Source organism: Spodoptera frugiperda, chromosome 14 (genome assembly GCF_023101765.2).
Source record: "Spodoptera frugiperda isolate SF20-4 chromosome 14, AGI-APGP_CSIRO_Sfru_2.0, whole genome shotgun sequence".
Taxonomy (NCBI): domain Eukaryota; kingdom Metazoa; phylum Arthropoda; class Insecta; order Lepidoptera; family Noctuidae; genus Spodoptera; species Spodoptera frugiperda.
Genome location: NC_064225.1, coordinates 7,327,538 through 7,353,338, shown reverse-complemented (window position 1 = coordinate 7,353,338; position 25,801 = coordinate 7,327,538). Strand labels below are relative to the sequence as shown.

The following is a 25,801-nucleotide window of genomic DNA, read 5'->3' as shown; positions in this document are numbered from 1 at the left end:
GGTTTAACCTATCTTGTTACGCTTACAATACATTAGATTTTTAGTTTTCATTTCCGCTTGTAGATGTATTTTTTAACATGCGGTGTGCAGTTAAGGCAGCGAAAAATTTAAATCTAATGTATTGTTAGTGTAGCATGGATTTCCGCAAAATAACGCCTGATTCTATTCTACCTATCTTGTTGTTCATTCTTGTAATAGTACTGGATGCATCAGATCCTTGCAATTTTTCTTTCGTTCGATTACACGATTCAGAAGTCAAACGTGCTCGAACTGCATAAAACTATCCTTTATATCAATATCATCGGTACTTCACTTTACTTTTAATAGGAAAATGTACAATACACGGCGAGGTGATTATACTTGTGCACGGTGACGTCACAGTTCGTTTGAACAGCTGTTTTCCTCCGATCCTTTTGTCACAATTTCCTCGTACACAGTCACCTTTCAATTGTTTTTATTATAATTAGTTTTCATGTTTATTTTGCGGGCTCTATATTGAGAGGGTGAGGTAATGTAGGTGTTTAGTCCCTAGAATTGACATAGTCGTGGTTTCTGTCTACGTGGGTACATGCATGCATGTAGAATTTTGGTTGACGTATGTTAATATTGTTGCTTGGTAAACCCAGGTATTTCAAGAATAGATAGAATGGTTCATGTGTTTTTTTTTTGAGGCAGTTAAAACAAGTTTTTCCTACTCCTGCTTTTCGAGCCGGAGCCCCGGTAACTCGCTACGCAGTCTGCAGCTCCGGCTTATAATATATTGGTAGTAGTAGAATGAGTTCATGCGAGGGAGAGTGCAATGAGAGCAGATCAACCTCAGTGGCGTGCCATTGTATAGGCCTATGACCAGCAATGGACAAAAACAGGTTGGTGATGATGACGAGTGTTACATAACATTGCAAATCGCACCCCTACTTAGTCTTTCAGGATCAAATAAATCTTATAACATAACAAATACATCTGCTTAAGTATGTAGGTACTTATAATCTAATAATGAATGTTCTAGGAATAACCTATTTAATTAATCAGTTATAGTCATCATCAGAGACAAACGTGAGTATGATGACGAGCGCGACATCAAAATTGACATTGACTCATTCACTTCTAAGAACTCTAGTACTTGGGTAAATGTAAGTAATGTGTTTATTTATTTTTAAATTATCGCGGTGATTGATGCGATAATGACACAACTTGTGTAAAGAAACGCTGCGTTGTTCCAATATTGTAATATTTGCATCGGGCTTAGTATTCGTGTTGTGATTTATTACTGCTTGGTGACTTTTGATAATTTTATAATCTTACTTCTTATTAATATTTTACATGCGAAAGTTTGTGCTTGTGTGTCTGTGTATGTTTGTGTCTCAACCACGTCAAAACGGCTGAAGATATTGGGATAAAATTTGGAACAGGGGTAGATTATGGTCTGGAATAACACATAGGATTTTTAATCTTACGGAAACGCGTGTGAAGCCGCTTACAGAAGCTAGTTTCACATACTTTACGAATTTAGTTAATTACCTATTTATATCTGTCATATACACAGCTCTCTGGACTATGAGTGTCCTCAAGAGTTACAATTACGTAGAGTACTTGGACAACAGTCTCTACGTTTGGCAAGTGCATTAGTGATCGAAGCTGAAATGTTTCAGGTTTGTTAGAGACAACTCCTGCTCAGTTTTGAAAAGTAAACATTTTATTGGAGTAAAATTAAGTATTGGAGTATTTTCTCTGATCATAATACAATCCAATTAAAGATAGAAATGTATTTATTTTTGTTAAGTATTTTAATTGACCGTTGTTCAATGTTGTTCTATGTGATCTATTTCAACAACGATGAGTTTGAGATAGGTCCACTTTATGTGAGAGTAATGCGCTCGAAATTCAATTGTAGAATGATCACTCCTCTAATAATACACAAAAAAAGAAAACCAAATAAAAAAAAAACACAAATATTTATTGAATAAATAAAATCATCACAATAACAACGTCACACAATAACATCTTGATCAACTCCTAAAACTTACGAGAGACCTGCTGCTGCTGAACGTCACCGAAGTAAGGGCTTTTGCTGAACAACCCCTCATTGGAGGCAGTACTGCTGGCGTATACTTCTATCTGGAACTTATATCCACGCAGTATGGTGGGACTCTTCAGAGCAATGGTCACATACGGCATACCAACGCCACCACTCGTAATGTACGCCTCCCCATCCTTCTCTTCCCTCAAATCAGACACATGTATGGAATCTATAACCTCGTGAGGAGGTGTTTTGATCGTAACCTCATCTGTCCTCCTCCACAACGCAGGATCAGCTTCCTTCAATTCACTGTAGACCTTTCTTGATCTCGTATTCGTATATCCAATGTGTATATCGTTACACTCCACTGTACTTAAGTACAGTACAAATAAAGTTACCAATACCTTAGAGTACATTTTTAGATCTGAATCAAACTAGTGAATGAAGCCTCAGGGCCACCACCGCTTATATACATCTGATACATGTACTCAAATGAGATCATAATACCTCCCCAGCATTGGCCAATTTGCAGTAACTTGTAAATGACAAAACTAATATAATGTTTATGGCGATTTATATAGACAAGTGATGTAGCTAGCAAGTTAGGTACGGTTCACATAGAGGTATCAAGTCGTGACCATGCATAAAAATTATAGTTAAGCTAAATTCAGAAAATGAAGGTATTCTTAGAGTACAACAAATTAAGTAAAAGATGATAGGAGGACAATGGAGGTTAACCGAAAAATTGATGGCGGCATTTAATGTGAAGTTTTATTTGAAAGATTAAGGCTTTCTGTATTTTCTGTTTACGTAAATGATGACGAGAATGCGAAGAATCTTACGAATTAAATGAATGGCATTGAATGTGGACGTCGATTTGAAAGATCATAGGCTTGACTGTAGTTTCTGTCTACTCTGCACAATATTAGTTTATGCATAGATTCCTATCGAACAAGTGAATGACTTGAAAGAATATGATGCAGTCATGTTGAACATGATCTTTCACTGGTTTGTAGCTTAATAAATGAAACTCATCTTTCTGAAGATGTTGTGATACTGATCCATACGAAATTATCTGGGAGTAAAGACTAGTTTGGTCATTCAGTTCAGGTCTAGGTAATCAGTTCTGTTTAATCTAGGAAACGTTAGTATTTACGGGCTTAGTCATCTTAGTAACATAAACCAGGTCACCGTTTTACCTAAAAGTAAATCTCCGGGACGCCTGTTAGTTAAGGGGCACCATTGTCTGCAATACTCGTGCGTTGCAGACCATGTAGAATTTAAATGATGCCCTACAATACTGTATCTCGGTAACTGTGATCAATACCTTAGCCAGATATGTTAAAAATTAATAAATAAGTAAGGAAACATTACTCATGCGTCTATAATGGTCCATTGTTCTGATTGTTTCGGCCCGGTCACACCACATATTCGCAGAATCAATATTTTACACCTTAATCTAAAATACTTAGAATATCTAATATTGATCTAATGTGCTTACTTCATTCAGGTATTAAATCAAGATAATTGTTTCGTGGCCTTTTATTGCTGTTGTTGTTTATTGAAGTTAGGTATTTTATTAATTTATGGTTTAGAATTAATTTATTTATTCTTAGTCAGAATGTGTAGGATACATATTACAAAAGTGTCCAGCCAATATATGACTCGTGTTTAAAGAAAAAGGTATTTGTGAATTTTATGTGGGAGATAAAAAAAATAATATTTTTTTTTGTATTTCGTTAATTTTGATATTTTACGACGTCGTCGTGTCCGCCCACGCTGCTCCCCGAAGAGTCCTTCTGTAGAGCTTTTCTCCCTATATTTATGTGAGTAAACCGCTATTATAAGTTGATTTGTTGTAATTTTACTAAAAAAAACTAGAAGACAAAATATTTAAAACATTTTCAACATCAATTAAACACAATTTTTGTGCATTTACCCTACATAATAAACACCGGTGACCTAGGTTAGCACAGTACTTAACAATTTTCTTTTAGCAGTAAGAAGACTAGCCTATACCAAACGAGTACCTACTTAAATGGAGCAACCGATAATGGACACTAAACTGACATTTCCGGACTGACAATGAGTTTGCAGTACATTACATAATATAGTAAGTATGTTGTTTTAGTTTAGAACTAGTTTAATGCTCTTGTAACAACATTTCAAAGGTACCAATGGGTCCCTCATACACCAATCAGTGATTTCCGTTGGTTTACAGGGCAAATTTGGCCGTGATGGAGACTAAAGAAGTGTGCAACGATCAACGATCAGTAACAAATACATATCTCCAGCTCTGTTTACCTTTAAAAAAAACGTATTTTTTAGTTAATTTTAATTAGAACAAAACTTTACCCATCTTTAAAATTCGATTTAAGGTAAGCGTCCACAGGCCCGCATCGTACGCATCGCACGCAATGGATTTTAGTTTGTCTTGCATAGAAACTCGTACAACTGCGTCCACTGCTCTGCATCGTACAGACCGCATCACCAGCAACACCTATATGCAACGTGTACCTACTGATGATGTCATAAGGAATGCGTACGATGCGTGCGATGGGTACGAATTTTAAAGACGGGTAAAATTTTGTTCTAATTATTGATTTAGATTTTTTTAATAGCATTATGGGTGGTTATGGTAAGTCAACTAGTAAGAAATTTAACTTATCCTTTTAAAGAAATTATGATAAGATATTATGTGACATAATGTGGGAGTAAGGACCAGTTTAGTCTTTAGTTTCAGACCTAATAATCAGTTCTGTTTAAGCTAGGAAATATTAGTATTTACAATCTTAGTCATCTTAGTAACATACTTACCTAGTACCTAGGTTCTAATTTGTACAAATAAACATTGAGTGGAATGTTTTTGAAGGATTTTCCGTAAATCGTAAGTGACGAAACTGCGATAGTATTCATTTTATAGACCAACAGATCATCTTTGTACGTTACATGTTTGACGATACGTTTGTGTCCCATTGATCACACTTAAAATTACATATAATGTGATTCTTTTTTTGTTTGAATGTATGGATGTTTATCCGTCAAACACACTGAAATTACTGAATGAATTTTGACGAAATTTTGTATACATTCAGGGTGAGTTGACTTGAGTGATAGGATACTTTTTATCCCACGGGAACGCGGACGAAACTGCTGGCATAAGCTAGTAAGGTATGAATTAAAATTATTTAACAGCACAACTCTGGCATAGAAACCTAACATTATTTTTATTGGCATGTCAGTCACAAGACATCCACTGCAGAACATAGGCGTCCCCTAATGATGTCCAGATCACCAGTCGCTTGAACATGACCTGCATGTAGCTGGTTCTTGATAAGGACTTAGATACCTCTTGTGATTTCCTAAAGCCCTAGTAAAGCACAGATTAAAGCCAAGAATCATATCCCCTCCAAGGACTATGGCCGGCACCAGTGTAAATATGCAGCTCTGTAACACTTAATATGTATGCATTATGTGCAATTGTGTATTTCTGTTAACCGATTTTAAGAATTTCTCGTAACATTATAAGCATAAAATGTCACGTAGGTATGATATAAGTAAGTAGTCTACTAATGTGTGACTCATCACTCAAGGTAGACTGGTAAAAATACCTTAGGCTAGGCACACGGTAAAATAATTATAAACGAACAAACAAGGTTGCATTGCAGACGTATTTAATTCCCGGAGCTGCAGACTGCCTAGCGGGTTACCGGAGCTCCGGCTCGGCAGGAGACTGAACGGGGTGGTTTTTAGCCAGTAACAGATTGACATTCCTTCTCGCCTCATCCAAGGTGGGAGATGTCATTGGATGATTTTCCCTCTCAAAAACAAAGACACATTTCATTACAGTTTAGGATATGTAGTTATTATATTTAGGAATTTCTCATTCTATAGATTTGAATACGGTTTGACCGTAGCTAATTGGGACATCTATAGAAATTAGTATTATGTATGTATGGTATAAGGTAGGCAATAGACTCTATCAGGAAATAAAAAAAAAAAATTTTGGTCTTCTATATTGCACAGGTATACATCTGTCTACCTCTTACAAACTTAGCAGGTGTAATATTTAAACAACATGTAGGTAAGTAAGAAAATAACAGGTCAAAGTTTATATCAAGTTTCGAGATACGAGAGTTACTATGTGAATAACTTTAAAATAACCAAATATTTCGAGATAAGAGAACTTGATACCTTGATTGTGAAATGCTTGGAGCACATATAGACATTTATTATTTCTGTTGGAAGAATCAAAAGAGAACAAAGAGACTATAGGAAGGTTACAAAACTAAAATTAAAATAATTTAGACAACAATATAAAATATAACGAACGATTTAATTACAGAGAGCACATCATAGTAACAACGAACGCACTTTGTTTACTTTCCGAGATGAGTATTTCGACTGCTCACAACCACAGCACAAAGTTACGCGAATATCTCAATCAGATACTTGTATCCCGACCCTCGCTCACTTTTCAACTTGATGTTCACGAACCCAAAGCCCAGACCTCCACGAGTGATAGAAGCCTGCGCCTTGCTATCAGTCAGATCCTTGATGGCAATGCCTTTAATCTTCTGGTCGCCAGCAGGGTACTCGTAATATATTTCCTCTTCCCTCTTTATCAATGGAATGCCTGTAGATTCAACCATCTTATCGTAAACCTTCCGGACCAAACCAGTTTGATCGTACACATGGCCCACGAACACACTGTTCGATTGGACCAACACTATCACACCACACAAAATCACGATTTCTTTAAACATTTTTGTTCTTCGACAGGAGCAACCTCCACGACTTGTGTGCTTGTAATGTGTTTGTTTAATGCCAGTGTGGGAATGAGACGGATTGATATGCAAGAGGGAAAGGTCAAATGGCTAACAATTTAGCTCACCGGCCGTTAGAGTGCGTTTACATGGAGTTATGTGGGAATTTTACCTCAATTCTGTTTGTGAAATGTGTTAAAAGATTGACTAAAGAAAAACATCCATTGTACTGTTTAAAACTGTAATTCATTGACGCTTTAATAATTCAGGAAGTGTTTACAATCAAAATATTATTATAAGTGAGTAGCACTAAGTACCTGTCATTTCTGTCACAGTTCAATTTACAAAACACCATTACGATGCGTCACATTTTAACAAAATAATAAACACGTTACACGATATTGTTCTTAAGAAGGAGAAAGGAGGTTCATCCATAGATTTCTATGAGGAAGTTGAATCCTGATCCTCTTTCACTCTTCAGTTTGAGGTTCGCAAAGTTGAATCCGAGGCCTCCCATGGTGATAGAAGGCTCCGCAAGACCATTATCCAGGTCTTTGATAGCGATTCCTTTAATCTTCGACATTTGATCTGGGAATTCAAAGTTGACGAATTTCTCCCTTTTGAAAAACGGTATAGAGTTTGCTGATACAGTTGTTTCGTAGACTTTCCTCACACCAGCTTGTTCCCAAGTTTGTCCGACGATAACACTTTTGCAGTGCACCGCGGCCACAATGGCGCACAATATTAGTAAATGTTTAAACATGGCTGTTTGTCCGTTTCGCGTCGCGGGTAAACCGTAACTGAATGATATTTAGTGCAAAGGTCAGTTGTTCATTTATTTAAGACTGTGTTTACATGACTGATGATTTATTATTTGTTTAGTGTTCGTATTATAAAGAGTTAACCGCAGAAGAGTCAATAAAGCTGATGCTTTTTATGCTGATATATAGAATGGTACGAAAGATAATGTCACAGATACAGCAAGTATATACTTGTCTTGTAAATAATGTAAAAAATATGTACAAGCAATGCGTAATTATTTCTTGACATTAGATAGAAAGCTGAAGATTTATACGTGTAAAAGTAGTGCACACATGCAATGTAGATCACAGAAATGACTGATACGGTTTAACGGAACTTCAAGCGCATAAAACTGTTAAACAATCATAAAAACAACGTTTTTATGTTACAAGTAACCGCATAATAAATCAACTTACTTACTTTACAATAAGCAATTACATAGTAAACTTTATGCGTGAAAAAGCCTTGGTACATAAATTAACCATAATAAATTCTTTAACACAATTCCGCCTGCATGTAAACCATGCCTAATATTGTTTAAAACACGAGCGAATGATCGTCGACAAGGCTGTTAAGGTCACTGTATCATATCTTAGTGAACAGCCATTGGAAAATCAACCTTATGCCCTTAAGTTAACGAACATGGTCATAAACACATCTCGGGGAATTTTAACCTAATAATTCGATACGTAAACAGTTTGGTTGATACTATTTATCTGTATTACAATATATTTCTGAGAATTCATGTAATTTGCGATGTAGGCACATAAATAGGGAAATTTTACTTTAACTTATGAAGATAGCTTGATTTAATTAATTGTGTGTTTTCCCGTTCTCATAAGTTCTCATGAACAAAAGCCTTGTTAATGAATATTAAAAATGCGAAAGTAACTTCTGGTAGATATTTCACCCACTCGCACGAAGCGTTTCGCTTCAAGCTTCCTTGTGTGAACTGCTAAGCAGTGGAATTCTTTGCCTGAGTCTGTGTTTCCTGATGGGTATAACCTGGGTGTCTTCAAAGCCCGAGTGAATAGTTTGCATAAAGGCAGATGTGCTCCATCGTAAGCCGCATGATTACCGTCAGGTGAAGTAGCGGCCAAACGTCGACTCATCAAATGTAAACAACTATATTTTGTTTGCCTTATTTTTAAGTCGTTTTAAAGTTTTTGTGGATCGCTTCATATATACAGTTGTTACCGCAGTCTGTCTCTGCGTAGCCTAAGTAAAGCAAACCTTCAACATCACAGGCATCGCGAGTGCCTTACCGAACATGTAGGAATATACCTTACCTACATGTATATAGAGCTCAAATCACAAAATCTAATCAGTGAAATGGATTTCTACTTGAACCGTCTAGGACTCTAGTCCGTGTCCAGTGCTGAGCAAATGTTTGATTACAATTCAATATTAATCACTTACAGAGGACATTTTAATTAGATTAATTGGTTAGTATTTAATCATCTGAATAGAATACAAGTGGCTACTTATGTTTGGGTTGATAGACACTTATGATTAGTTCTGATTGCTTGTTCTAATGGTTGCAAACGTGACTGTATTGAAAGTTTACAATACTTAGTGTGGTGACTGCAATCTTAGTAATATTAAAGATGCGAAAGTGTGTGTGCAAGTTTGTTTATCAAACACGTCAAAACGGCTGAAGAGATCGAGATGAAATTTGGAACAGGGTTTGATTATCGTCTGGAATAATCTTAGGCTTCTTTTTATCCCACAGGAACGCGAGCGAAGCCTGACAGAAGCTAAGTAGTACAAAATACAATTGCCACCAGGTCGCCACCTCTACTCTTCCCACAGGGTATCGTGATATCGGTTTTTCTCCTGTGTCGTGGATGCGTTTACAAACATACAAGTTCACATACACATCACACTCAGACCAGAAACAACAATTTGTGGATCACACAAAGAGTTGCTCCGAGCGGGTATCGGACCCGCTACACGTTGAGCGGCAGCCAGTTGCCCAGCTACCGCGCTCTAATATAGCAGTACAGTAGACTGTCTATAGCTGTTGATATGGTTGAAACTATTTCACGGATCTCATTGCACAGTGCACATCAAAAGTAACATGGTATTAATATCTGCGAAAACACATCCAAATATTTAGTTTGTAATTATCGAAGGCTACAGTATTGATGAATGTTCAATATTGGTTGCAGTTAAATAATTAATCGGTGGCTTGTTTCATTCATATCGACACTGATTGCTTATTTATTGGAAATGGAAAATAGTTACATACATGTGTTGCTGCGTTGATCTTTTTAAATTATCAACAATACCAATAGGTATGATTGCGTTATTGAGAGTTTTAAGAGGTAAGTAAAATATGAATGAAAGAACAGTTCAATCAAATGATTTTAATCAAAAACAAATCCAGATTTTAAAGCCACTCGAAATATTGAAGTATTGAATAATTATTTATAGTATTTCATAGCGTAGACCTCGACTAAAAACTTGTAGCCATGTCCCCTTGAGCTTTCCAAATGTATCGTCACATCATGTTGGCCTACTCCACCAGTCTTGATGTAACTCAATCCATCTCCTTGCAAATCGTTCACCACCACTGCCTCAATAATCTCATTGTTAACACCTTTCACTGTGATATCTTCATCCCTCACAATAAACGGTATGCCGTATTTATAATGAGTTTCTTGATAAATTAAATGGCTCCCGAAAGTATTGCCGATGGATAAGCTGCCGCGAGCGCGTCCAAGTACCAGGCACACAGAAATTGATAGAAGTAGAACAGACAAGAGGACTTTGGCAGCCATCTTTGATTGATGTGTTCGGAATATAAAATTGTCGCCGCGTATTTATAATCTGTTAATGGCGCCTTGTGGTTTCGTAACTAATTGTTTTGGAGATTTGAAATGGTTTTAACGATTAATTCTGTGTGTAATCTTGTATTTTGGATTGGTATAAACTATAGGTTGGTAGTGTTGTTCATTTACTACAGGTGGAGCCCAGTAGGGCTGATGCCTGATCCGGAGCTGTGGACTACGTAGTGGGTTTAGCGGGGCTTCGGATCGAAAAGCAGAAGTAGGAACGGGGTGGTTTTTATTCAGTAAGAGTCCCTCTCGCCTCGCCCAAAGCGGGAGAAGTCATTAGATCTGTCTATATGGGACCATATTATTTGTAAAAATCGTGAACATTCTTTAAATGTGATCTATAGAGGTGTACTCACCTACTTCACGACAAAGCTATAATTATTTCAGTTTGAATTTTGGAATTGGAAAGATTAAAACAATTATCATGAGAGGTATTCCTAAAGATATGGGTAGTTCTGAAGTGATTAATTACAGTTTAAAACAGTTAAACCACTGTCAGTTATACCCATCTATCATGTTATCTAATCTCAATGTTCTTTCATGGTCAATGCATTTTGTTTCTAAATTGGAATAAAAGCCATTCTTGTCTCCCATCTCATTGTTGTTCTGACTTCTAATACGAGGTACTTACTTAATACAAGATATGGACAATGTCAGGCAATAAGTCCATCTGTTAAGTGTGGGAGAGCCATGCTTCGGCACGAATGGGCCGGCTCGACCGGAGTGATACCACGGCCTCACAGAAAACAGATGTGAAACAATGCTTGCGTTGTGTTTCGTTGTGTGAGTGAGGTTACCGGACGCCTATTACTATTACCCTTTCCAATCTTTCCAACCCTGATTCCCCAACAATCCTTAAATTCCTAACCCCCAAAAGGCCGGTAACGACACTTGTAACTCCTCTGGTGTCTCGAGTGTCCATGAGCGGCGGCGATTGCTTACCATCAGGTGATCCCTCTGCTCGTTTACCGGCTTATTACATGAAAAAAAGTTTGAAGACCCTTCTCCATTCCAAATTGGTCCAAACATATACAAAAAAGATTTACAGCAATCAATAAAACATTGTCTTAAATACGAAATCAACTGCACCTCTTCACACATACTTTACAACGCCGATAAAACCAGAGATAAGTAAAGACAAAACATTATGGTACCTAACGTCGTAACGACCATAAACTATACATTATCACCTCTATAAATCCATAGAGTATGGACCATAGGCCATAAGTTACCACGTCTTTGAAGACGCGTGATTATAATGGGCTGTAATAATGTTTAAGTAGACCTAATGAGATGAAAAGGGATATCGGAACGGTTTTTGTTCGCCGGACCGGTTCGTATCCTCTATTAATTATTCACTTATGAAGCTGCGCTATGCATGCGTCCGTTTATTGTCTCGTAAACTTTGAATATTTATCTGAAGTTTTTATTGGGGATTTCGTGTGGTAAGTCGGTAATGGATGGTGAGACTGGTATTTTTATGAATGATTGTAATTAAGTAGCCGTTCGTAGCTTTGTTCGTTTTATTCGTTTCCGAACTTAACTGTATGCGTACGGCGTATTTAGTCTTGTTTTTTGATGACGGGGGACACCTCCTAGAGCCCTAGCTTTTTGGGGATAAAAGACTAGAGAATAACGAATTTTTAGTTCACTAAAACTACCCTGGTAAACCTGTAAGGGCTCTGGAGCCCCCACGGTGCAATGGCACATCCCTAAGGACGTACTGCGTAGTCTAGATTTTATTTTAAAGCTGTTGACACTTTCATTTTGCTTCTAGCCGTCTGACTTTTACAGATTAACAACGTATACCGTCCGTAGCAAGGATAAAATTCTTGCCAAAATTTCCAAATGTCCGTTATTCGTTAACTAGGATCGAATTCGGTTACAGGTCCTAAAACCATGTGAATTACAGCTGTGTACACCAACCACTTAACTTTGGAATACAACCAATATTACTATATAGTATAGTATCCTATCACCGATCAATTCACCAATGAGGAAGTCTGCTCTATCCATATCTAACCCCGTTGATTAATATCCATTATCAATTGCTAATATTCATTTATCTCTGTGTTTGGTACACCCAAACAACTTGGAACATAGCTTTAGTGTTGAACGCCAGGCGAGAGGTACAACGTTGCCCAATCTAATCATTTCGATAGCTATGCACTAATCGCCATACATGCTGAGTAGGTACATTCTGTCGCAGAATACGATAACAGCACCACCGACCACGGATACTTTATCACCGAAATATCAATATTTTATCACTAAATATTATTTTAATTACATACATAATCAGAACTAATTAATCTTCCTTTTAAAACGCGGACGATATGCTCGCCGTTTTAGTTTACACATATCAGTAACGTAATGAATGGGAATATTGTAATATTGGCAATATGTGTTTCTGTTTTTTATGTGGATTGTGTGTATTGTGAACGAAGGAGGCATTTGAAACCGCAAATTGAAGAGGTTGACAACGGTAATGTAGTGAAGTTCTTTGGAAGCAACCCCAACATGGTGGGGCAGTCCAATGGAGTGGCGCGACAAGTGGACTCCACTGTTCATCAGACCGTCAACAGATATTACTGCTCCTTGGACTCCATCATCGATGGTAAGTGAAAAAAAGTCACTATTTTATTTATTTACGCAGTAAAAGAAATACGCGGCAAAATAATGTAGTTACGTAAAGACAACGATTTGAAATTAGAACGTCATTAACTCTTTGATCGTTTTTCTGAACTTTGATTTTGGATACTTGCAAATTGGCACTTTAATGACATTAGTTTTTTTTTATTTAATTTTGGTTTTGCTTAAAATGGTATTAGCTGGCATTATTGTAGAGATTACCTACATGAATAAAATAAATATGTACTTTACATGTTATTATTTCCTTGTACAATCTTATCTGTTCGTAACAATTTGGCTAAGCACTGTTCCACCGCTCACGGAGCATTATATACCTAGGAGTATTTACTCCTACACACCCAGAGCAACACTACTGACTTTGGCTAGCTATCATTCTTATCTCAGTATGAATAATCATAATATCGAAAAAACACTGACTAAGTAGAATGTTTTTTTAATGTGCTATTTATTTACATAATACTAGCAAACCCGGCGAACTCCGATTCGCTACCAGATGGGCTTTTCTCTTGAATTTTCCTGAATTTTCTTTGCTATAACCCTCACGGAGCTCGAGACTTTTTTGACAAAAACCGTGGAAATCGGTTCGTGCGTTCTGGAGTTATACCGTCAGGAAAGAAAACCAGAGTTATTTTCATATATTAGATAGGAAAAAGGAAAAAGGCTGAAGAGAGAGGAGCGCGTCTCCTTCAGGCTCACTCAGGTGCTCACCGGACACGGTTGTTTCGGTGAGTACCTGAACAAGATTGGGCGAGAGGCCACGGCAAATTGCCATCATTGCGGATGTAACTTTGATACGGCACAGCACACGCTTGAGGAGTGCACAGCATGGGAATCTGAGCGGCGGGTCCTAGTTGCCAGGATCGGGCGAGACCTGTCTCTGCCAGCAGTAATTACAGCTATGCTGACAGAGGCAGAAAACTGGAGAGAGGTGGCCTCCTTTTGTGAGACTGTAATGTCCCAAAAGGAGGCGGCCCGCTCGTGAGAGGATCCCACCCGTAGAAGGCGTCGAGGTGGCAACCGCCGGTATTGGCAGGTAAACCTTTGGGGTCATGGGCGCATAGAGTGGGGAATCTAGGCGCCCACTCAATGACCTCAAGGAAGACGGCGGCACAGTGGTCACGTGTCGCCGTGCACTATATTGCACAGAGAGGGATAAGGATGACAAATAGGTCTCCATAGAGAAGTGCCTTACGGGCGTTGCACCACGGGGGCTCCGGGGTTGGTCTACTTAGAGGGCCCGGTGCCTCCTTTAGGTGCAGATGGTGGCCACCGGGGAGGTTTTAGTGCGGTAAAAATCCCACACTCCCTAGTTTTTTCCCCAAAAAGCTAGGCGCCTTTTGAAGGTTTCCCCCCGTCAACAAAAAAAAAAAAAAAAAAAAAAGGTACTTTCAGGTTCTATAATATTTTTTCACCTGTAATACATCTTGTATGTCGTGGTGGCCCGGTGGTTTAGGATACATGCTTTTTATCCATGAGAGTGCGTTCTTCTTGCTTGCCGTTGGTAGGTTGCCTACCAACGGCAAGTACCAATGAGACTTTTTCCGAGATAAATATACTTTCCAAGATTATTTACACACCACTATTTAACGGTGATGAAAAATTTCAAATTATCTATATATTAATACGTGAAGCAAAAACTTTGTAATTCTTTTTACGAAAATTGCGCGGACGTAGGAGCATAAAATTTGGTACACTTATAGTTTATGTGTAGGAGAAGTGCATAGCGCTAATATTTTTCAAAAATAATGCTTATAAAGTACATTAAATCAATAAATAAAACATTACACACACATGCATAGTATCTGATCGTATTTGACAAAACGTCAAAATCGATAGATATTGCGATGATATTCTCACGTCTCATATGAAAAGAGTTTTATAAAAGAGTTTGAGTTAAATAAAAATTATCCTTCAACGTACGTTAAGTGGTATTGTAAATTAAATCATATATGGTCGAATTTCGGCCACTAGGCGACCACTAGTAAGTTTGAAATTGCTAACCCGCATTGAGCAAGCGTGATGATTAATGCTCAAACCTTCTCCGCGTGAGAAGAGGCCTTTGGTCAGCAGTGGCCACTTAAGTATAGGCTGATGATGATAATGATGAATAGATCTTGTTAGTGGACGAGGTGGATTGATATTAAACTTATATGTATAGGGAATTAAATTAATCACATCAATCAGTTTTGTTATTATCAATGTTACTTAATTAGGATTGGCGTATAAACAGATAAAGAATATTCACAAATTGTAATTAAAATGCACTTTGACTGTTTCAAGTTTGGTTTGAAAATTGCGTCATCAATATATAGACGTACCTACCTATAGGTGCGTTTCCACCAGAGATGTGCTTTGTAGATATGCTATGAAGATGTAATAGCTGAGCTGTGAAACTATGTGACTGTTTCCACCGATACTAAGCTATGTAGCTGTGCGAGTAAGATGTGCCACTGTAAAGTAGCTGTGCGAGGAAGATGTGAAGCTCGAGTATGCGATGTATCAATAGTAGGGTAAACCATCCATAACATATATCTTTTCATATAAAAAACTTAGTTAAGCTGAGTCTGTTTCCACCAATGCTAAGCTATGTTTACCAATGAATATGATTGGTGCGAGCCAAACACATCCACAGCAACGTAGCATAGCACATCTCTGGTGGAAAAGCACGCTATAGCTCAAGCAAGAACTTCGCTGTTACATAATAAAGGCAATACTAATAAATAAGTATTTATAGCTGAGTCTATATCAATATGCAAGGAAGATAATGCACTATCACAGCAGTTATTCCCCGTAGTTAAATACAAAGTCTGCTTAAACTGGAATCTTTTCTACTCTCAGTTGTAAACAGTACGGTAGTTAAACAGCAGTTCGTATACTAGGTATTTTCCGATTTCTCTTCTAACAGTTTTTGTTTTCCTAGTAGAAACAAAGTAGGTGTTTTTTTTATCCGGAGCTTACTACTTGACTAAAAACTACCCCAATATTACTTCTGCTTTGAGCCTGAGCCCCGGTAACCAGTTACGTGGTCTGCAGCTCCAGATTTAGATAGGTCTACTTATAATTAAATTTCTATTTGAGATAGTAATAGTCGTAAAGAAAAATAATTTTATTATTTGCCTCTAATATCTAAGCCGAAGCTGATTTAATTTAAGATTATTTTAAAAGGAATAAGTATGACTTATTATGGCATTTAAACCCCACTCATTAACCTTTTGTACACCTTCTATATTATATGGTGTCTCGTGTAGATCTGCGTTCTACTATGGGTTAAAGATACTACGGGTTTAAAGAAATAAAACTGAAATAATACTTTCAGGTAGGTATAGAAAACTGACTCATCTCAGCGTGACGTGACGTCAGACCACCTAAACTGATACCGATAACATTTTGACAGTCGATAACATTGCTGGGAACACAATGCAATTTTTATTACCTAACAAAAATTTAAGTAGCCCAATGAATTTTCAACTTTATGCTTTTGTAAATAAGTCGAAAATCTATTGAATGAAGTTGAATGAGTAGAGTAGCCTGATATGCTGGCTAACATAGTGAGACTTCGTTCCTAAAAGTATTTAGATATTATGTAATCACAATAAACTTATCAATGAGATAAAACTATAATACATATTTTGACATTTAGTTATTTGTTATCAAAATAAAGAAGTCATAAATGTACCTAATGCTAGGTATCATATGTTTTTTCTTAAAGGAACGTTGCCGATTTTCTCCTGTGTCGTGTGAGCGTTTACAAATATTCAAGTTTACATTCATATGACACCCAGACCCGAAACAACGATTTGTGGATCACACAAAGAGTTGCTTCGTGCGGGAATCGAACCCGTTACACGGCAAACTTCGAACCACCTCGAGATTTTTTTCCATTTAAACCTTCCCTAGACTCCCCAGTCCCCACAAATAAATCAAGACCAAAATTAGCCAAATCGGCTTAGCCGTTCTCGAGTTTTAGCAAGACAGCTGTTTATTTTTATATATTACTAGCGGACCCGACAGACGTTGTCCTGTCTACACGTCTTTAATTTGAAAATTTTAAACTTTTTTAATAAGCTAAAACATTCTGGACCTTTTTGGTGAAAATTATTATTCAAATGTTATGACAATATCTAACGTCATTAATATTTGACACTGCGATGGTAGCGCCGTCTGTCGGATTCAATGTAAAACATTCCAAAATCAACAACTACTAATAAATTAAAAATTAATTAAAAAAACATTGTCCAGCGGACAAAATTGTGAATCTAAACCATTCTCAGATCCCCTTGAACACACACAAAAAAATTCATCAAAATCAGTCCAGTCGTTTAAGAGAAGTTCAGTGACATACACACTTACAGAAGAATTATATATATAAAGAAGATAAGAGAAGATTAAGTAACCATGTTATTAATTTCCACAGGCAGTCATGTGATGGTGTACGGCTCGAATGGCTGGACGTTTCCCGTGCAGGATGTCAACCTCACACTCAGATACCCACCGGACGACAAAGAGGTAGCGTCTAACATCTTCTATTGTATTTTACTGTCCTCTTTACGGGGGGAAAATCATCCAATGACTTCTCTCGTCTTGGGCGAGGCGAGAGGGAGTGTCAGACTCTTACTGACTAAAAACAACCCCGTTCCTACTTCTGCTTTTCGAGCCGGAGCCTCGGTAACCCGTTAGGCAGTCCACAGCTCCGGGTTGGCATCAGCCCTACTGGGCCCCATCTGTGGTGATCTGATGGCACTTTGAGTCACGCGCGTGTTTGACACAGACAGACCCGCACAGTATAATCTAGTCTTAGAAATAATTATGGGGTTTGATATTTTCAGGAAATCTTACACGACGACGATGAAGAGTACATTATAACTGGTTTCAAAGTAATCCTGTTCATAGACGGACCCTCGAGCGAGGGGTACATCATGGATGGCGGGGTTTTGCAGGTCAGTAACAATAACAACAAGAATAACAAGAATCTATGTTGTTTTCTTGGCTTAAAGAAACTCCATATAACAAATTGTAACGCCTACAAAATTAGTGTGACGCGTTATACTCACGAATAAATAATATTGCATATTGATTTTGTACAGGCGCTTAATAAAATGTTTGATATAAAACTTTTGAATGCTAAGTGGACCTTTATCTGTTAGAAATTAATGCGGCATTTTTATGTTAATGCGCAAATTTAATCTTATTTATCTTATTACGCCGTAATATAACTTGTAGCAAGCAATGCTAGTACGCCTTACTATTGCAACACAGTAAATACGCAGAAATAACAAATCACTATTATTTTTTTATCAGGCGTTTTAATTTGTTTCTTTTTCAATGTTTCAGGAGACAATAACACTATCGTTCATTAGCAGTCAGCTCACTTCACTGAGTTACGAGTTCTGGCTTTACGGAGCTAGGAAGGATACGCCCGGACTCACGCTGAACTCACACTACCGTCTATGCTAATAAAATGGTTGCTGTTTATTACCAAATAGGTTCTTTAACTACGCAATCCTATATACGGTGTATGGGTTTTGGAAACAAGGTATAGAGGGCAGGCTCAAGTTCTTCACCAAATCCTATTTTGGTAATGGTGGTAGTTTCTTTTCTTGGAGGGAACAAAGGGACGAGGGTCAATTTCGAAGTTTGAAGTTTTAAAGAAGTTTCAAAATAAAGGATTTGTTTTCATTTCATAACAGTTCGTTTCTTTGAGTTGGGATTGTGTTCAGATAAGGATGCGTAAGTAAAGTCTAATATTGATTAAACACTAACATGTTTATCAGTGCTGCCGTTGCCTGGTCTCGGTCGGCGGTTTCAACACACGTCGAAGAATACCTTTAGGTGGTAGTAGTGGAGACAAATGAAGGTTTTTTCATGGTATAAGCCGGTAAACGAGCAGACGGATCACGTGATGGTAAGCAATCGCCACCGTCCATGGACACTTGAAAAACCAAAAGGGTTACAAGTGCGTTGCCGGCCTTTTAGGAGTTAGGAATTTGAGGATTGTTGGGGAATCGGGGCTGGGAAGTTTGGAAAAGGAGGTAATTGGGCCTCTGGTAACCTCACTCACACAATGAAACACAACGCAAGCGTTGTTTCTCGTCAGTTTTCTGTGAGGCCGTGGTATCACTCCGGTCGAGCCGGCACATTCGTGCCGAAACATGGCTCTCCCACACTTATTATTGTCTTCTGCACATTACAAGGCTTAATAAAATCAGAAATACTTATAATCTGAAGAAAATCTTGCACCTCACTGTGTGTTATTCACAAAAAGAGTTTTATTTCAAACAGGCAGCTACTCAATCGTCGTCACGTCACTCGTCGTATATAACGTGAGTTTATTGTAGCCTAGGCCACCTGAGACACGTCTAGACTACTAGACTTGCTATAAAATATGTATACGTACGCAATATAAAGGTACTAAATCTACAATACACTAGCTGTTACCAATACAGAGCAGAAGAGTTTATTCGAACGCAATTAATCCGTGGAATTTGAAAAAAGTATATTATGCATCGACGTTATAGGCAATCAAGCAAGATATCCGTGGGCTTTTTGTATCTGATAGAGTTATGGGATAAAGCTATAGAGGAAGGTTTACGTGTATTTTATGAAGATCAGAAATAGAGTAACTGCGTGGATGAAACTATAGAAAGTGCCAGTTTATATGTTTCTTAACACGCTAGTATTTATTTGAAGTGTTAGTTGGATTTAATATATAATTTCTTCATTTTAATATACCAATCTGCAATTGAAACTACGAGTATAATACTAGGAGAACAGTACGGCGGCGAAATTTCGTATGTAAAACCTTTAAAACCATACATTTTCTGCATCCTAAATCTTTTAGCCACAAAGAAGAAATTTTCCAACGACAGAACTGTTCTTAAAAATCTATTCAAATAGATACTCACAACCAACTGCCATTGGTCCATGGATAAGGTCTCCGTGTCTCATTCCTGTCTTCAGCCAGGATCCACACTAACGCAGCCAGCAGCACCAGGAACCGAAACACACCAAACGACGCCATATTGGTTTCAAATGACAGCTGTCACATTATTGAACTGTCACTGTCACTTTTACACATCGTTAGGTTAGGTCAGTTATTTTCAAAAGTTAACGTTAAATGCGCACTGTTCAATTGTTGCGTTTCCTATAGAAATGAAATGGAATTGAAAATAAGTTGTTTTAAGAATATAGAAGTGCAGATTTAGATACATAGCAGCTACATTTATCTAATGATATGAAACTATTCATCTCATAACCTAAGACTTAAATCATATGCATCAAATAAAGTTAGATCAACAATAATTCATTACCCTTAGTACGAGTTTGCTTTATGTTTAAAGTAATCGAAACGAAAGCGCGGTCGGCGCTCTTATTGGTTGGTTTATTCGATCTGGCCAATCGTTTCGATTACTTTAAACGTAAAACAAACTTGTATTAAGGATACTGAACATAATTTCAGTGAAAAATTTACTTTACACAATCTAGGAATCGCACTTGTAGCGGCTACTCTATCAAAGAGACAGTCTACTTAAATACAATTAAGAATGAGCTTGTGAAATCAAGGTCAGATTCTACTGATTCTAGCATAGTTTTTACTTAATCCTATTTCTCAGCACCAACAATGTTATGTAAATCAGACTAGAGATAAGTAAATAAATCTTATTTTGTACGAGTAACTGAACATATTAAAAAGATAGCTGCGTTCCGGTGGGTGGACACGAGTAGATTAGATACAGGTACAATTTAAGCTTGTCTGTACGTCTCTTATTAGATTTGTAGGAGGCGAGATAGTACCGATACATAGTACATAGGTTTATTAAGTTCGTGATGCCTAGTTTAACTAGGAGGTAAGAAAATTCTACTTCAGGTAGGTAGGTGCAGTAGGCTGAAAGGTAAGGCCGATAGGTAAGTGATTGGGGAAAGCCATAGTATATAAGATGTTCTAAAAGTATCTGCCACGACTTTAATAGGAGGTAGTGTTGTGTTTGAAGATTGCAATCTCGTATTATATTGTTTAGTCTATTTCATGATTACGAATTACAATGGTCTATTGCATGATTACTTGCTATGACCAAGTCGATCTATTTTATTTAAAACGTATAATAAATGAAATTTGATATGTTAACAATTTATATGATAACTTAAGACAGAGGTCCCTTAAATAGTGACTAAATAAATTATTACATGGATCACACAACTTTTTACTGTAGGAAAACTGAGGTGCGCGATTTAGGTTGACTGGGATTTATATGTACAAATTATAAAACTCAACACATAATGATTATAATTTGCAATTCATATACCAACTAGGTATGTAGCGTTAAATTAACCGTTCTGTCAGTTCACCAGACCATTGCCCTAAAATGTAACTTAATATCTAACTAATTGGATTCATTTTTAAGTATTTTTTAATCGCATTACAAGTCAAGTCTACAAAAAACATTAATCGTTTGTGTTTTTTAAGGAAAAAACTAAATGATTGGATTATTTATTGGTAAACAATTAGGCGTCAGTGTTATCTGGCGATGACTAAAAAATTGATTGTAATTAAGTATGTACCTACTCGTCATTGTGGTTGGTATAGTTGTGTGAGATTGCTATTCATCTTTTTTATTGATACGTCGATTGATATAATCATTCTTTGGAAGGAACCGTCAGAACTCTAATTGAAACATTGTTATTGGAAGTTAGTAATAAAAATTTCGCAGATTGAACGACGTGAAGACATAAAAAACTAGAGTCTATGAATATAAACTACTAGAATAAATCTCTCCCTTCGTAGTTTATTTTTTTCGTGGGGCGAAATCATCCAATAACTTCTGCTGCTTTGGGCGAGACGAGAGGGAGTTTCAGTCTCTTACTGATGTCAGACTGACAACTGTCCCTCACTGCTCTAAAAATCGGAGCCCCGGTAGCCTAATCTAGATATTCCACAGCTCCGAATCGGCATGATTTAACACATACCTACATTACACAGTTACATATTACTAACTTGAAAATCCCAACGCTTATAAAAACAGTCAAACAAAAATCTCATTTAAAGGACTTCTAAACAGCCAAGAAGACACCGGTGTCCTCCCTCATCCACCTCCATTATAGGCTTTATTGCCATTGTTTAAAGACTACTATTATATGAACAAAGATGCGAACTTGATGTAGTTTGGTAATCAACACTATCTAAAGTTCTTCTAAAGTATACCAAGTTACCAGTAGCGGGTTACAGTAGGGCCTTGTAAAACGTAAACTGAATAAATAGGAGCCTATTAAGTAGGCCTACATAACATGTGCATTAGACGCAGATAGTGGAAAGAAAGCCAGGGAGCTGATTAGATAACGATATAACAGTGTGATCGGAATTTAAGACCTATTTATACAGAATTTAAGATGTAAATTGTTTGTCAAGTCTTTTTATTTTGATACTGAATATGAAATAGTATTTTGTAAACTATGGAGTTCTTTGGTTAAGTTGCTAGTGTATGTGTTAATAACTTTGATTCGTTTTATCTTAGTACGACAAAATAAAAAAATATCAATCTAATTATTTTCATTATATATTTCCTATTCTTTTCGTAACAAAATCTTTAGTTTAAGTAATCATTAAATGCCTCTGAGTGCGGCAGTAAGGCTTGAAATTTCTGATTATTTCAGCGCTACATATGAAGTCTAGAATTTTGTGATCGATGTGTAATAAGAGATTTCTTTCCAAGTACTCCTGTGCATCTTGAGAAAACTGACGAAAATCTGTTCTACATTCAATTGTTCAACAACACATTTGCACCTTGATCTATGTTTTGATGTGATATAGTATAGGCTGTGGTCTTGAATAAGTAGGTAGGTGCTAGCTAATGAATTTTAGTACAGCCACAAGTTACAAAGCTATCCAACAAAAACTATAATCACCAATTTCATTTCTCAACAACGAATTTAAATTATATTTTGTCGTCGCGTCGCGTCGTCGTGTCGTTGTTATTAAAAAACGTTTCGAAAATCATCGGTCTCCCATAGACAAATTAGTCACGGTTTTGACTTTTAGTATTGTGTTCAAAATTATAATTATTAGGGGCGGCATGACAGCCGAACTCAGGCTGCTCGGGTCCCAAGATTATACACGTTCAAATCATTATAAACGTGTTTTTACTGCAAGAAATCTATTTAGGAATATAATGTTTAGCTTTTTGTGTCCCAGTCGTAGGTAGAATAGGTGTAAAAATTATTATCAATTACTACTTAAATAGGCTTATGTAAAAAATTGATTTAAATTAAAATATTTTTTCCAATGCATTTGTCTCATTATTTGATTTGCTGTAATTTCCACACGTAGTAGGTATATCGGTACGATTTATTTAGATCGTTTCTCCACACAATCTAGGATTTTCTCCTGTGTCATGTGTCATCATCATCACCATCAGCCTATAAGTGGCCACTGCTGACCAAAGGCCTCTTCTCACACGGAGAAGTGTTGAACATTAATCACCACGCTTGCTCAATGCGGGTTGGCGATTTCAAACTTATAATTAGAAATTATAAGCCCAGGTTTCCTCACGATGCTTTCCTTCACCGTTTGTCAGTGGTGTCGTGGGTGCGTTTCGGAATATACAAGTTCACATACACATGACATCTAGACCCGAAACAATATGTGGATCACATAAAGAGTTGCTTGCCCACCCACCGCCAACCGTGCAGTCAAACTAACTTATTCCCTAATGAGTGTAAAATTGACGCCCATTTTTCACCAGTAATGATTCCTGTATTTGACGACCTAGGACCTACGATCTAGGTACCCTTAACGACTCTAGCATTTCTCCAACTGTCTTAAAAAGTTATTACAAGCAGATCAAGATTACAAACTAATGGTAATTGCTACAGCTGCCTGCAATTAGGGATGTGCTTAATAACTTAGATTACTAACTTAAGATCAATCATTCGGAACTGGATTAAGCACTAACTCGTTACTTTGACTCCGGACTAAGTTATCTACTCGTCAAACTATTTTTAAACTTAATAACATGTACTTAACATGTTAATTACAATAAATTATAGTTTAGTTTTAAACAATAGCTTAGATTTAATTTATAAAAAAAATGGTGACTAAAATAGCAGAATTTCGAGGTTTTTTTATGGAATTTTCAGCAAACGAGCAGACGTGTCACCTGATGGTAAGCGATCAGTGGCGACCATGGACACCCATAACACCAGAGTAGTCACAAATGCATTGCCAGCCTTTTAGCAGCAATTAGTTTATTTATATTTTTACTGGAACTGGGACGTCTGTAACATGCGTCACCAAGAAATTCTCTATACATGTTTGGTGACCTAACCTGCGTTCGCCAAGCTATCTACAAAGTGTGGGGATTAAGGCAAACCTAAAGACCTTTCAGCAATGGTGATTTTTAATCTGATGATAGACGAATATATGATGTGGATTATACACATTATGTAGACAAGTGCTTATGTGTTATATATGGTAGGTAGTTATTTCCTTAGCATATAACGTTCTCCTACATTTTCTTAAATCCTATACTTATGCATAAAAATCAACACAAAATGTGCCTTATTAGGCATAATAGAGAGATCAATACCCTTTGCCTGCCTATTTTTTAAATGAAAGAAATCTATTGTATCCAAAACTGCAATTCTACTAAGTTATAAAATAACGTAACTTAAGAAACACAATTGAAACGAAAATAGCACATAACTGATACAAATATGAAGCACTAAACTTAAAATTAAACATTCCACTACCATAATCAAACGAAAAAAAAAACAAAATCAAAACAAAAAGTTTTGCACTCGCTAACTTAGCTCGAAACTTTAACTTAACTCGCACTTAGAATACACAAAGCACACTTTTGTACATCACTGTCGACTTAGACACACTTTAAACGTTTATTTTTTAATGTTATTTTCGAATTAAGTTACGATTAAGTTAGGATTAAGTTGTGGGGAGCACAGGCGTGCGGTCTGCGCGAGTGACGGAGGCTGACTGGCCGGCTACATACAGCCTTAACTTGGGTAGAGTAAGTTACTTAACTTGAGCGATAAAGGTAAGCGTTCACTTGTAGATATATCTTTTAACCTTTGATATTGAATGGGAGAATGATTTTAATCTAATGTTGGAGAGATATGTATTTTAATAATATAAGTCTGGTTTGAAGATACTGGTCGTCTGTAAAGAGTTGATCGTTCCTCTACTGAGTTTTAAGTAGTTGCTCCGATCGCCTTTTGTTCTGTATCTTCAATCTAAGGCGATTGTTTAGCGATTTTACTGTAACGGAATAAGTGTTATGTTGATAAGTTTAAAATGCATTTATATCGGATCTTCGATTTGCTTCTTGGCCAAAGTATATAAGGTTTATTTACGGTATTTAAGAAATAAATGTGGGAGAGCCATGCTTCGGCACGAATGTGCCGGCTCGACCGTAGTGATACCACGGCCTCACCGAAAACTGACGTGAAACAACGCTTGCGTTGTGTTTCGTTGTGTAAGTGAGGTTACCAGAGGCCAAATTACCCCCGTCTCCTTGTAACACCTCTGGTGTTTCGAGTGTCTATGGGTGGTGGTGATTGCTTACCATCAGGTGATCCGTCTGCTCGTTTACCGGCTTATACCACAAAAAAATCAGCAATATTCTTTGTTTAGTTAAAACACAATTTCAACTATTCGGTTAGGCTATGCTGTAACTCTCAATTATTCAATAGATTGAAGTGAACTCGATCTCATTCTCAAA

The 25,801-nt window shown here is 37.0% G+C and overlaps 5 protein-coding genes across 6 annotated transcripts in view; 1 reads left to right on the top strand and 4 right to left on the bottom strand.

Annotated features, from left to right (window-relative positions):
* The window catches only part of LOC118279163 (protein Wnt-5b), a 56,450-nt gene extending 31,396 nt beyond the window's left edge, over positions 1-25,054 (bottom strand). Inside the window, exons 1-2 of one of the 2 annotated variants that reach the window (XM_035598705.2) lie at positions 24,816-25,054; positions 19,979-20,217 (exon numbers count right to left, since the gene is read on the bottom strand). In XM_035598705.2, the coding sequence (XP_035454598.2) occupies positions 19,979-20,094 (116 nt within the window). In that variant the 5' untranslated portion in view covers positions 20,095-20,217; positions 24,816-25,054. The remainder of the gene's footprint in view (positions 1-19,978; positions 20,218-24,815) is intronic. The other variant, XM_050698430.1, reaches the window with a different exon arrangement.
* On the bottom strand, positions 1,936-2,475 carry LOC118279165 (uncharacterized). The gene has a single exon (XM_035598707.2). It carries the CDS (start codon positions 2,431-2,433, stop codon positions 2,014-2,016), a length of 420 nt encoding a protein of 139 aa, XP_035454600.1. The 5' UTR covers positions 2,434-2,475; the 3' UTR covers positions 1,936-2,013.
* Positions 6,335-6,886, bottom strand: LOC118279167 (uncharacterized). The gene has a single exon (XM_035598710.2). The coding sequence runs from the start codon at positions 6,781-6,783 to the stop codon at positions 6,445-6,447; it is 339 nt and encodes a 112-aa protein (XP_035454603.2). The 5' UTR covers positions 6,784-6,886; the 3' UTR covers positions 6,335-6,444.
* Positions 7,008-7,602, bottom strand: LOC118279168 (probable salivary secreted peptide). Its single transcript, XM_035598711.2, has one exon. It carries the CDS (start codon positions 7,544-7,546, stop codon positions 7,211-7,213), a length of 336 nt encoding a protein of 111 aa, XP_035454604.2. The 5' UTR covers positions 7,547-7,602; the 3' UTR covers positions 7,008-7,210.
* Positions 12,608-18,760, top strand: LOC118279164 (uncharacterized). Its single transcript, XM_035598706.2, has 4 exons — positions 12,608-13,041; positions 17,491-17,582; positions 17,903-18,013; positions 18,408-18,760. The coding sequence occupies exons 1-4, from the start codon at positions 12,798-12,800 to the stop codon at positions 18,528-18,530; spliced, it is 570 nt and encodes a 189-aa protein (XP_035454599.2). The 5' UTR covers positions 12,608-12,797; the 3' UTR covers positions 18,531-18,760.
* Positions 25,055-25,801: the final 747 nt, after the last annotated feature.

Coding starts and splice junctions, on each gene's coding strand:
- LOC118279167 (XM_035598710.2), bottom strand. CDS start 6,783: ATGTTTAAAGAAATCGTGATTTTGTGTGGTGTGATAGTGTTGGTCCAA.
- LOC118279164 (XM_035598706.2), top strand. CDS start 12,798: ATGAATGGGAATATTGTAATATTGGCAATATGTGTTTCTGTTTTTTAT. Junction 13,042..17,490: donor CTTGGACTCCATCATCGATG/GTAAGTGAAAAA, acceptor TAATTTCCACAG/GCAGTCATGTGATGGTGTAC. Junction 18,014..18,407: donor TGGATGGCGGGGTTTTGCAG/GTCAGTAACAAT, acceptor TCAATGTTTCAG/GAGACAATAACACTATCGTT.
- LOC118279168 (XM_035598711.2), bottom strand. CDS start 7,546: ATGTTTAAACATTTACTAATATTGTGCGCCATTGTGGCCGCGGTGCAC.
- LOC118279165 (XM_035598707.2), bottom strand. CDS start 2,433: ATGTACTCTAAGGTATTGGTAACTTTATTTGTACTGTACTTAAGTACA.